At 37.0% G+C, this 13,930-nt stretch overlaps 1 protein-coding gene across 1 annotated transcript; it reads left to right on the forward strand.

Annotated features, from left to right (window-relative positions):
* The first annotated feature begins 1,142 nt into the window (after positions 1–1,142).
* LOC146912089 (protein FAR1-RELATED SEQUENCE 5-like) lies at positions 1,143–6,402 on the forward strand. The gene is made up of 3 exons (XM_085720686.1): positions 1,143–1,205; positions 1,286–3,865; positions 6,259–6,402. Exons 1-3 carry the CDS (start codon positions 1,143–1,145, stop codon positions 6,400–6,402), a joined length of 2,787 nt encoding a protein of 928 aa, XP_085576812.1.
* The last annotated feature ends 7,528 nt before the right edge of the window (positions 6,403–13,930 follow it).

The raw sequence follows: 13,930 nt of genomic DNA on the forward strand, positions 1-13,930 counted from the left end.
TTTGCTATTTATACTTTTTACCCACCTAAGTTAATTAAAAATATTCCACTCTAGTTTTATTATTTACGAAATCCCCCCCCCCTATCAAGACGGGAAATACTTGTGTGACATTAATGTCACGGTGACATTAAATCTGGACTACACATTGGGTGACATTTGATGTGTTGTGTGGCCCAGATGCAATGGCAATGACAATGTGTGGCCCAGATGCAATGGCACGGTGACATTAATGTCACCCAAGTAAGACAACTACTACCTCCGTCCCTAATTATATGACCCTTTTGGAAAAATAACGGGAATTAAGAAAATTGAAAGTGGTAATAAATTTGTTTGTAATTACTATTGTTTTTACAAATTTGTCCTTTAAGAGAGAGGATTAGTGTATGTTTTCAATGTAGTATTTAATGTTGATTGAAGAAAAAGATATAAAATAAATAGGGGTATGTTGGTAAAGAAATAATTAATATATTTGGAAATAGCAAATGGGTCTTATAAAAAGAGACAAAAAAAATTCTCAAAAGGTTCCTATAATTAGGGACGGAGGTAGTATTTATTTAAGGTGTTAAGTGTTTAAATAAATTTGAAATAGAAATAGAAATAAAACAAATATAGAAACCCTTCTTCTATATTAGTTTGTTCGAAAAAGAATCTGAGTGCAAACCTGTGTGCATTGGAAAATTATCTGCCGCCATTGAAGGAGATCTAAGGTAAGTTGATATTGTTCTTAGACAAATAATGTCGAATCTTCTACCTCATCAATTTATTTAATTTGTTTTTTTATGATTTTGTTATGAATCTGTTGAATCACATGAACTAGATAGTTGATAATGTCAAATATATTTTACCTTATCTTATTTCTTCAGAAAATCATGTTAAAGCTTGATCTTTTGCTTCAACATTATTTATTTATTTTTTTATTAATTTTTTATTTATATTTTGATATGAATCAGTTGAATCACATGATTTAGATAGCTGATAATGTCAAATAAATTTACCTTATCTTCAAAAAAAATTTGTTAAAGCCTGATCGTTTGCTTCAACATTTTTTATTTTTTATTTTTAAGATTTTGTTATTGATCTGTTTATCCACATGACTAAGTCGGTTTATATTTATGTTGTAATTTTAGGTTTAACTTTAAGACATGGAAGCCAGATCTGACACTGAACTTAATTTGTCCTTGAATATTGGTATGGGGAATCCAGCTGTAAGTGCATCTACCTGTTTAATGTAGAATTGATTTAAGCTAATTTTGTATTTTGCTCTAAAAAGGACTTGCCATTACAGGCTCAAAGTGAAGGAAGTGATGGTGACAGCATATCCGCTGTGGGATCAAGTGACGGAGTTGTGCTTGGAAGTTCAGCTGGAGAGGAAATTCTACATGACCCAGACAATGATGGAGGGGCCGGGCTTGGAAGTTCGGATGGAGACGAAATTATACATGACCCAGACAATGATGGAGGTGTTGGGCTTGGAAGTTCAGATGACTATGCTGGTGGAGTTGGACGTGGAAGTTCAGACGGAGAGGAAATTTTACATGACCTGGACAACGATGGTGTGCACGTTAGTGACGATGATTCTCAAACTGAAGTGATTGTTATAAAAGATATGGTTGACATAATGAAGATAGACATGCGCAACTTTTCTGCACCTGATATAGCAAGGTATGAGTTTGCTGAGTTGGATGTAGCTTACATGTTTTACACTTGGTTTGCCCGAAATTATGGATTCTCTGTTCGCAAAGGGCAAGTGATAAGGAATCGGTTTGGAGACGTGGTTCAACAAACTTTTCTATGTTCATGCGAAGGTTTTAGAAATAACAGTGGATTAACAGTTGAGGAAAGAAAGCGCGAGTCAAAAAATGCGACAAGGTGTGGGTGTATGGCAAAATTAAGAGTGCATGTGAACATTTTGTCTAAGCGTTGGTATGTCACTGTATTTGTGGTTGACCACAATCATGAGTTGAATGGTACTTTGGTTGGGTTACTTCCAGCTTATAGAAAGATTAGTGAATGTGATATACAAGAAATTGGACGCAACATGAGAGTAGGGGTAAGACCATATCAGGTGTATGGAACGATGGCTAACATAGCTGGTGGATTTCAAAAGGTTGGCTTTGTTAAAAACGACCTGTATAACCAGATCGGTAGGCAACGCAATCAGTTTTACACAGATGCATCTGATGCAGTGAAATATCTTCGAGGTCTCAAAGCTAAAGATCCACTTATGTTTGTGACACATTCAACTGACACGGAGAGAAGGCTCGAGCGTTTGTTTTTTTGCGATGGTGAAAGTCGAATGAACTATGACATATTTGGAGATGTTATTGCCTTTGATGCAACTTACCGGAAAAACAAGTACAATTGCCCGTTTGTGATCTTTTCAGGTGTTAATCACCATAATCAGACAATTGTCTTTGGCACCGGTATAGTAATCAGCGAGACTGAAGAGACGTATGTCTGGTTACTGGAACAATTGCTAAGTGCGATGAATGGAAAGCAGCCGTTGTCAGTGATAACCGATGGCGATCTTGCAATGAAAAATGCAATTAAGAGGGTATTCCCTAATGCCCACCATCGTCTGTGTGCGTGGCATTTGCTAAGAAATGCATCGACCAACATTGGGATCCCTGAATTTATGTCTTATCTGAAAAGATGCATGCTGAGTGACGTTGAGGTGAGTAAATTTGAAAGTCTGTGGGCTGAAATGGTTGAAAAGTTTGGGTTACAAGACAACAGCTGGATCAAGGAAATGTACGACAAACGACAAATGTGGGCAACTGCCCATATAAGAGGAAGTTTTTTCGCTGGTTTAAGAAGCACTTCTCGATGCGAGGCACTCCACGGCCACATGGGACAGTTTGTGCACTCACGTATTAACATGACTGATTTTGTTCAACAATTCCACAGGTGCCTAACTTATTTCCGTTTTAGGGAGATTCAGTCAGATTTCGAATCAAATTACGGTTCTCCGGTATTACAGACCAGTTTGAGAGGTATAGAGAAGTCAGCATCGAAAAAATTTTCAAAGGAGATATTCATGATGTTTCGCACTGTACTGAAAAAAGCCATGCTCCTCAGAATAACAGATTCTCAAGAAATGTCTACTGGCTCTATTTTCAAGGTCATGAAATACTGTGGTGGTGGTAGTGAGTGGTCTGTAGCATACTGCGAAGAACCAATTGAGTTGAAGTGCTCCTGTTTGAGGATGGAGTCACTTGGGTTGCCATGTGATCATATTGTTGCTGTGTTGATGTGTCTAGACTTTGACGATATTCCTGACAGTTTGGTTTTACCAAGGTGGTCAAAATTCGCGAAAGATTCGATCCGTGAAAGATATGCAAGTGGTTCCTTGTATTGGGATTCACAGCCTGCCGCAAGATATTCTGGCATTGTACATCTGTGTAAACTCGTCGCTGAGCTGGTCTACGAAGATCCTGATGAGTACAACCGTGTCATTGACATGTTGGGTGGCGAAATAAGTCGTTTGAAATTACGGACAAACCGAGCTACAAATGACCCGACTCCAGTTTCAGAGACCGGCACATCCGACCCTGACATTCTGGATCCCCATGGTGTGAGAACAAAAGGGTGCGGTGCCATTCCCAGCGGGACTCCTGGTGGTCGTAGGCGCACGCAGACCTGCAGTGTATGCGGTGTGGTCGGTCATAACAGACGATGTTGTCCTCAAAACAATGTAAACCATGTGAATGGTCACGTCATGTCTCCCATGGGTACTGAAGACGAGATACTGGGACAGGAGGATACCGGTGATCGCAGTGATTTTAACGGGCATTCCCAATCCACGTGGACAGGTGTGCATGAAACACGGAATCAGGAGTATCGCAACGGCATTCATAGCCAGCCGGTAAATGAATTATTTACTATGACATTGTCAAACTGCAAATACATTGTTGGTAAATTTTGAATTGCGCATTTGATTAACTTAAGAAGGTTAATCTCTGTACGTAGGTGATGGGCAGGCATTAATGGATCAGCGGGAGAGTCGTTGGCGTGAATCTAGGTAGCCAGGGTAAGGTCCGTCAGCTGTCTATCACATAATATTATAATTGTTTCCTGTGTGTTCGTGCAGTCATAGTTGTTGTGTTTCTGTTTTGTTACTAATCTGGCATACGTCTGTTCGTTTTTTCTGCAGTCGGCGAGTGGTTGCGGGGATGTAACATTTCAGAGACTATTGGAGGCATTTTATAATTATTATTATGTAACTTATGTTATTATAATGTATTTCTGAGGGACGTGTATCTTACGATGGAATTCGGATTTGAGTGGTTATATTTATTTTCATTTCTGCTGTGTTTGCTTAATGAATGGTCAATCTGATGGGCTTCCTGGGTCTTGTTTTTTATTTTGAACCGCATTGACAGATTCAACCAAAATTTTCTATCAGTAGTGCCATCATCTTAAAATAAAAATAAAAACTTCCTAGTTAACAAAGCAAGAGTGGTCAGACTTGAATCAGGGTTCATATCAGGAGTATGACCCACCTCGACCATTAATTCCGTTACATTAATTCTGTTACGTTTAAGCATGCAATTGGGAATAGGCTAGGTTGACGTCTTGCTCAAGATGACATGCTATTAACAAATGCTACGTTGTTTATTTTTGTTTTGTTTTGTCAACGATAAACTTCAATTTAACTCCAGTCCTGATGTTATATGCAGTGGCCAATAATTTTTGATACCGCAATAGATTGCCTCCCCACCCGGACCACAGAGAAAAATACTGCCGTGCATATAGTAGCGTATGGCACTGCCTATTTCTTTACCAATTACCTGCCAATAATTAATAATAAGTTATGGTACATATATACATAAGTTGGAGTATCCAATTTTACTCGCGGAATAATTCTACCGTATTTAAGTAATTCTTCGTCGGTTGAAAATTCTTCGTCGGTTGAAAAAGAAAATACTTTCACCGTGATACTTTTCTTTCAAGTCGTAGAATTTACCACTTGCATTCCAACTGAAGGTTATCAGTGGATGCAGCATTTCCTGGTTCCACCCGACATTTAAAAAGATAAGTTCCGTTGTACAAATTATGGGTCGATCTCGTCAAATGGCTACCAGGCAAATTACAATATAAGCACGGTCAAATTTGTAAGAGTTTGATTAGTATAAACATATAAGATTAAGTTCAATGGGTTGCCTAATTCCGCACGAAGACGGTGTGGAAACAACCCTTTTGTATTCTGTCGCCTTTTATGTAGAGGCATTCCATTCCTGCATGCAGTAGTACAATGTATTATTCTCACTTACTAAATTATAAATATTTGAAAACTAATATTTATTGATTATGCATAAGTTATATATGACTTGCTATATTATAATTATTTGAATCGTAATATTTATTGAAGTTCTACCAACGTATTATGCATAAGTTATATATGACTTGCTATATTTCAGATGAGGACTACGAATTCGACACTTGCATCAATTGTCGTCTTGACGTGGAAGTGGAATGGTTCCTCGAAGAAGTGGACTACGAACGTCCTTGACAACCATAATTGGTTGGATGGATAAGTAGTCATGGACCTTTTATGTTTGTCATAGATGTTTTAAGTTTGTTAGTAAGTGTGTATTTTCTGTTCTGTTTTGTATAAGTTTATCTATCTATGTAAGCATGTTAAGGTTATCAATGCTACCAATGCTATTTTCCGTTTTATTTAATAAAACGATGTTCAGTGTATTTCCAACCAAATTATGTTGAACCTTTTTTGATCTATAATATACATCTTTGTTCAACTTTCTTTTACCGTAAATCAAAGAAAGGACATAACAACCAAACAACTCAGCAATCAAGCAACAGATAGTTACCAACAAGCATATGAATCCCAATAATTGGACAAAGCAAAGCAACCTAATTACCAACCTAGATAAATGTCAGACATCATCTACTCAATAAAACTGATTTCAATTCCAAGACAAAACAAAGAGATGATATTATGATGTAAACCCAACAACAATAGAACGAGGTGCATGAAAATCAGTTGTAATTGAGACAATAAAGGTAATCAAAGTATGAATTGCATGAGAAACAAGCGATAAAGAAGTTGAAACAGAACCTGTTTTGGTCCTTAGGCTTAACAACGTTGTACATAGCAGATTACATATGCTGGAAAACAAAAAGCTGGAAAATGGATTGTGAGTAAGCCAAACGGAAGGGAAAAAAAAAATTGGTAGATGACATGCATGAATGAGATACGATTGAGATGAAGACGCATAACCTGATTTGATCTTTCAGTCTGACCAGGAAGGAAAATGGTTGGTGTTGGGGATAGTACTTCTCCGTGTTGGGAAGAGTGTGAGTTCAAATGAAGAGTATGCTGGTAACCAGACTCCATGGGATCATGTAGTTGAAGCTATGATGGATGTTGTTTGGAAATAACTTGATCCTGTTGTATATTGTGTGATCTAAAAAGAATGAGCCTATGAATACTTGGTCCATAAGTCCATTGTATAATGAGATGACCTCCGTAAGAGCATGTGCAATGTTGTCATTTGTCAATGCACTTGCAAGGATGATAGAAACGATGCACATTGAACATGATAGATAGATACATACACACAATGTTTGTTACTGAAACTAGGAAGATGCTTCTTACTGAAATTACAAAACACAGTGCTATCGTAATGATGATATTGTAGTGGGTTTCTATTCCGCACATGGATGTGCCGAATAGAACACACTACACACACAACAGAGTTTTAATAATTACAAAACAGATTAATGAGCCTTTCAACGGCAATATCCCATGTGAGCCTAACAAGTCAGGCACAACATGCAAAAAGAATATTAGTAAACAAGCACGCAATCAGAAACTGTGTTACAAACAGCAGCAAAACAAGCAGACCGGTCCAATCCTTCAGGTCCAAGGCTTTGCAGATCTGGCCTCCATGTACTTGTTCCAATTTTCTCTTGCATTAGCCTCCAGTGCAACCCTGTGTCCATTGTGAGGCCCGATCAATAGCCGCATTGCAGTCTTCATCCTAACTTTGTCCATATCTTCTTGCTGTAAACACAACAGTTGTAGTTAGCTACGAAAAAAATGATCAGCATATTCATAACTAATCAGCTACAGTTGGTAAGCTTGTTTACCCTTGCAACCACTTGGTTGACGAAGTTTGTCTGCATGTTCAAAAACTCGCAAAGCCACACTCCTGCATTTAAACTGGATCAATGTGAAAGTAAAATGATACATGTCAGTAACATGTTGATAATTTCCAACCATATGGTTAACAGATGTAAATATTTTGGTCTGGTGATTACAAATTGCTCTGTTAGTACCTATGGCCAACAATTGGCATACCCCTTGGTTCCTTAATTGTCCATTGCTCGAAGTCTGGTAACAAACAGAATCCTACCTCATGCTCGTATACCCCCAACAGCAGCTTCGAGATGGCTCCAGCCTACAAATAGTTGGCAGAATTAACACAGTCTAAACTATGACCAAGTGACTAATTAGAAAGCAGCCATGTTTTTAACTTACAATCTTCCTCATCATCTGGTGGCGTTCATCTTCTCTTTCTGTAAGTATGTAGGAGTCAAAGTAGTATAACAACCTCTCCTCGAGCCTTATCACCATTAGATACCAGTGACCAGACGCCTCCTCGATAGGAACATAGATCTACAACACATGAATTGGTAATTTTGAATAACAAACAAGCAACCTTATTACAACTATTTTGCACTTCCTTTTAATAATTGTATTCTTTTTTATTATATCATGAGTAGACTAAGAGTAATCAAAGGCGTTGTATGTCTTACAGTTTTCAATGTCTGAAAAGGATGCAACCAGTGCTGCTGGTAAATGAATTCCAATTCAGCCGTGTCCATTTCAAGGGCTACGTCCAACTGGTGATAAAAAGAATTAACATGAACCTTATGCAATGAAAATTAAAAGTCATGACACATTATATCGTTATATATATAGACCAAGTTATGTAGTTTTTGAATTACCGCAAATGATGGTGGTAAACACCACATGCTCTGCTCAGATCCATTTGCTGCATTGACTTGATACCAATTGTTGCGCAGGGCCATCATCCGTATAATCTGATGTTACATATACACATATTACATTGCTTAAGCAAAATTAAAGAGTATCTTTCAACTTTAAAACAGGGTTTTATGTAGACTTGATTTAAAGTTCCATTATTTTGATTCCTATTAATTAGTCCTGAAGGCCATCATCCTTGTGATCCGAGGTTACACACATAATACATTGATTAAGCAAAATTAAAGAGTATCTGATCAACTTTAAAACAGGGATATATGTTGATTTGCTTTAAAGTTCCATTAATTTGATTCCAATTAATTGGTCCTGAAGGCCATCATCCTTGTAATCCGATGTTACATACATAATACATTGGATAACCTAAATTAAATACTAGTATCCATACACTTTATAACAGGCTGATATGTTCAGTTGCTTTAATTGTGACACAAGAAATTAAGATTTTCAAAATGGAACTCACCGTTCTGCCCACATGTCCTCCCGGTATCAGACACTGAAACTCGTCTGCATATCCAAGATTATCACCGATGGCAAACACACTCTCGTGGCTTTAATAATTGAAATTAAAGATATATGTTAGTAAATAATACAGACTCACAACTGTACATATAAAACTACTGTAAAACAGCAAATTTTATAAACATTATAGTTGACATACGGATTCACATTCTCCCCCCTGAATATGTATGCACACATACGAGCCTCTGCAGGTTTAAGAAACATCCCAGGAGTCGGTCTAAACTTGCAGGGAACGTACTGTAAGTTTAAGTTTAAGCAACAAACAAAAACAAACAAAAAAACAAAGGTTAGCATCAAAATATATCATGTCTTTTTATATATAAAAATGTATTGTTAGTTACCTTCGGAACCTTAGCATCGTCGGATTTAAACTTGTAGTACCGGTTTAGCTTCGGGATGGGGTTCCTTCGTGCATTTGGAGTTCTATTCGCGTTGGTGCCGGTGGTAGGGTTAGGTGACAGTCTGTTTTTTCCAATGCTACTGGGTTTTGGGGTTGAGCCTTCGGGCATTTTGAAAGCCTTTGTGGTTGGTGATGGCGTGAAAGCAAGCCTTTTGGCCACCATGTTATCTTCACCCAAGAACACCTGCAATATTTGGCATAGCATAGTCATGATTGAGAACCATTTGTATAAAATTGGTATAAAAATTTTTGGCTATGAAGACGGTTATAAGTTATAACCATTACCTCATCAGCGGATCTCTTGAGGCTGGCATTGAAGGCTTTCTCAGACGACATTTCGTCTAGCACTCTCCCACAATCAAACGCAGCCATTGGTGCCTTAACCTTGTTTGTCCATTTAGGCACATCAAACCGTACTTCCCGGGCTTCTGTTATGTCATCATCTGATATAGTAACCGCATCGATTCCCACAAGGTTTGCATTGTTTGACCTACCTGAGCAGCCATTCTGTACAGGAACATCCCTGCTAGTCCTAGTCTCCTTCTCATGTTCACCACCTTTCACACCTACACCACAAGCAGCATTCTTAGTACGGTTTGATGGCTGTGGGCTGCCTCTCTGGTCCTGACTAGAGGGATGTTGAATATTCAGCTTCACCATCCCTATCAACACGTCCAGCATCTTGGCGTTTGTTGAGTCCATATCACCTATGCGCTTCGACAAACACTAAAAAGAGACAAGACAACGTGTTAGCTAAAAGTCATCATCCGTTAATTAGTATTGTTGGTTACGAGCAGTTAAATATATGATATATGGTAATCAGAAAAATGCAGATTTAACCTTGAGCTCAGATACTACTTGCTTGAGCGTGTTGTCTCTTGACCCTGATTCAGAGTGAGATCCAGCCTCACTGGCCTCCTTGCATGGGTATGGATCAACCTTTTTTTTTTACATAAAGTACCCATGCATGTATTAATATACAAAAATAAAAATAAAAATATACAAACAAGAATACAAACCAAAACGAAAATCTATGATGCATTTACTCAGCTACTACATTAAATTGCAAAAGATTATGGTATTAAAGGAAAACTGCTCACTTGTTGGGGAAAAGAGTGAGTAACACCATGTCCGCCTACATCATAGAAGCTATCCTCATCTTGTCCATACTTGGCTCTGATTAAGGTTATCATCATTGAGGAAAAAGTGTTATTGAGTCATAAATAGTTAAATACCATAACCTCGTGAATGAATCATTTATTTATTACATACTAAAAATGGTGTTTGTAACTTGTTTCTCACTTACCCTGCATCCAGCATGGCAGCCTCAAAATAGTCCATGCCTGGGTGAGCGTGGCCGTTGTTGAGCAAGCGTGTAAGCATGTTTTATGTGTTTTGTGTTTTGTTATGTTGGATGAGATGAGAAGGAGTGCTGTGCCTGGTTGTATTTATAGTAGCGTATGTGCTTGAGGAAGATGGGAAGACTGGTATAGAAAAAAAAAAGCTATGCCTACATCTTGTAATGCATCTATGGGAGTGGTTTTGTTTAGGCTGTCATAGTCGCATTTAATGCAGCAGAAGGTTGTATCATTGCACTTGCAACACATCTGTGTAATTGATACTTGCAATTTGAGACTTTTGGGGCATTCGAAGTGCATGTGTGCAGTTGGAATGAACGGTGTAGATGAGATGTGTTCAACGCCATCCCTTGATCAACGGCCATCGCCCAATTAACCCCATGATCTTTACTAATTTTTTTATATTAGAAGCCAATGACATGATGGCTTAAAAGTCATTAGTCTAATCTAAATCAGCAAAGCGCAGGTCCAGTGCTCAATAAGGATGTGAATTAAATCAAATTAGGTTCAAATTAGGGATTATTAAATTATTAATGTTGAACGTGGATACGGTAAATATACTGATACGTAACGAATAGAACGTTAATTTTAGTCGCATTTAAGATTAAGTATAAAAATACCGTTAACGTCTCTTAGCCGAATCATATACTCTTTTATTTAAAATTGTGTATCTGCGTACCCGTAATATATCGTGCCCGCAAATGTACCACGTATGTGTGCTTAGGTGGTGTGTGTTTGGATTCGGTGTGTAGAAAATTTAATTTTGACGTACGTTTATTGGGGTCTAATTGATTTTAGCAAGACTTAGCATGCAGACCAACGCTTGGATGCAGCTCCGCATATATGACCGTTACTAGTCGTCAGTGTGTGGTTGGTTCTCGTGTGTGTATATATTATTAATTCTGAACGAATTGTTTGGTTGTTTTGAATTATAATTATTGTTGGATATATACTTGCGAATACAAGTTTTAATCGAACCGTGAAATTGTTGTTTGGTCAGTATAATCCTATCAATGACCATGGATGGAGCTTACGTGGTTTCAATGTACATTGGGTAAAAAAAATAAAAAAAAATAAAAATAATAATAATAATAATAATAATAATTGATTGATTTATTGAGTTTGATGGAAATAATCAATTGTTTTAGTTAGTGACAAATTTTATGGCAAACAACCTAAAAGTTTGTTATTCTGAAATTTACATTATTCGTGTTAAAGTTTCTAAATCGTTAGATCGTTGGAAATACCGACAAAGAATAAAAAATACAATTAAAATGAGGATTATGTAGAGAATTAAGTAAGAAATTGTCATGGAGTAAGCAAACTTGTGATGCAATTGATTATATTAACGAAGCAAAGACTTTAAGTCAAATACACCTTCAACGAACTTAGAAAGTAAAAAATTAGATATTAAATTGAAGGTTATTAAATTACATAAAACAGAACAATTGTAAGTTTGTCCATCCCTCGATCATCTCTTCTCTGATGCCATGTGATCCTTTGTATGCTTCCAATGCTCTACGCCAGTTAGATTCAATTTCGGATCTTTCATTATGACCTTCCATAATCGTAGCCATCAGATCCTTGGTTAATGATTCCTTTCTTGTGAGATTGCATTTTCTTTCCTGGTATGCGGTACGAAGAGCTTCCTCGATATTGTTAACCTGATCATCGTCTGCATGTTGACCAATTGCTTCCATGTGTTTGAGAATACGAAGTTCTTCCTCGAGGTTTTTGATAACATCATCGTTAAAAGATTCATCAATTACATGATCCGAAATTTCCTTACCTTTGGCCACACGTTGTTCATGAATAATTTGGAGTTTCTGTTGTGAGACATCATACTCATGTTGACGGAATTGAAGGGCTACAAGATCATTGTTAATGTTAGGACGCAAACATCTTAAAAAGAAATCGATGGCAAGGAAGAACCCCAATTCCAAATCAGTGAAGAAATCTTTGAAGCCACGAACTTGTTCTATAAGATTTGTCAAATTCAAGTAAAGGTCTTCATCATCCGAAGTGATAGCATCAAAACTCTGAACTAGTATATCCTTAATCTGATCAAAGAGGTTATCAATATTAACCCTATTATCGTCATTGACATCGGTAATAACAGAGGATTGTGAAGCCACTTCTTCTAAATTGCGTTGATTGTTCATTTTGTTTTGCAAGGATTAAGTTCGAAAATGGAAATGATTATGTAGAACAACAATTGGGATTTATACATGTGTACATATAATTTGAAGAGATGCAACTTTTGTAACGGTTGCATTGATATATGGAATGACTCGAATAATTTGAAGAGTTGGAAAGTATTGCAATAGTTACAACATTTTGGAATTGCAAAGGTTTGGAATAGCTACAATAGTTGATTTTGACAAAAAAAATAATAGTAATAAATTGTTGGTTAATTTTAATTAGAGTTGTGATTGCATGTACAAATATAATAAAAAATACACCCTCCGGCCACAAATATAAGCAAAAATTCATGTTTTAGATTCAATAAATAAATGATGTATGTGGTCTTTATTGTAGACAACATACATCATTTATTAAATGTATCTAAAACATGAACTTTTGCTTATATTTGTGACCGGAGCGTGTACATGTTTATATTTTGAACGTGTTATTTAAGATATTTTTTTCTTTCAAATAATTGTTAATTGCTAGTTGTTAATGGACTAGTCTACACTTCGGTTATGTGTGTTTTACCAGCACACAAGTCCACACCAACACTCCACACTAGGGTTGGGAATAGGCCAGGCCGGCCTACAGGGGCCTACGGCCTGGCCTGTTTTGGCCTGGCCTGTTTCGTAGATAGGCCTAGGCTTAGGCTTTTTAAAAAGCATGTTTAGTTAAATAGGCCAGGCTTAGGCTTCCAGAAAAGCCTGTTAAGCCTAATAGGCTGGCCTTTTAATACTATTTATTAAAAAATGTTTTTTTTTATATTAAAATAATTGCATACATTAAAAATATAAATATCTTTTTCTCTATCTATTAGTCCCTTAATAGGCTTTGTTGTTATAGGCTTTTAAGTAGGCTTTAATCTAGTTAAAATTTACTTGTAGTTAAATAGGCTTTTAAGTAGGCTTTAAGGCTTGTTTAGCTTATTTAGTAGGCTAAATGAACTATTTGATGACCTTAATATAAAGTAGGCCTGTAAGTAGGCTTTCAGGCCAGTCCAGGCTTTTAAATAGGCCAGGCCAGGCCCAGAAAAACGGCCTATGATAGGCCATAGGCCAGGCTCAGGCCTGTAAATTTTTTCGTAGGCCAGGCTCAAGCCTATCAAAGCCTGGCCTGGCGTGGCCTATTCCCACCCCTACTCCACACCATCTCTCCACAACACAAACTAATGCAACAGGAGAAATTCTTAGGTGGTCTAGCCCGTTTGGTTCAGCTTTGAATATAATTGATTCTGAGAGAATTGATTCTGATAGAATTGATTCTGACAGAATTGATTCTGAGAGAATTGATTTATGTTTGGATACAATTATGTAGAATTGATTAAACAAAATGATTTATGTTTGGATGCAATTATGTAGAATTGCTTTTGAATGTATAATTACTAAAATAGACATAGCTAAAGGAGAATTGATAAAGAATGAGAATTGATAAAGG

The sequence above is a fragment of the Medicago sativa genome, chromosome 6 (genome assembly GCF_051527215.1).
Source record: "Medicago sativa cultivar Bolivia chromosome 6, Bolivia_mono, whole genome shotgun sequence".
NCBI classification, from domain to species: Eukaryota; Viridiplantae; Streptophyta; class Magnoliopsida; order Fabales; family Fabaceae; genus Medicago; species Medicago sativa.

Coding starts and splice junctions, on each gene's coding strand:
- LOC146912089 (XM_085720686.1), top strand. CDS start 1,143: ATGGAAGCCAGATCTGACACTGAACTTAATTTGTCCTTGAATATTGGT. Junction 1,206..1,285: donor TTGGTATGGGGAATCCAGCT/GTAAGTGCATCT, acceptor TTGCCATTACAG/GCTCAAAGTGAAGGAAGTGA. Junction 3,866..6,258: donor ACGGCATTCATAGCCAGCCG/GTAAATGAATTA, acceptor TTGATCTTTCAG/TCTGACCAGGAAGGAAAATG.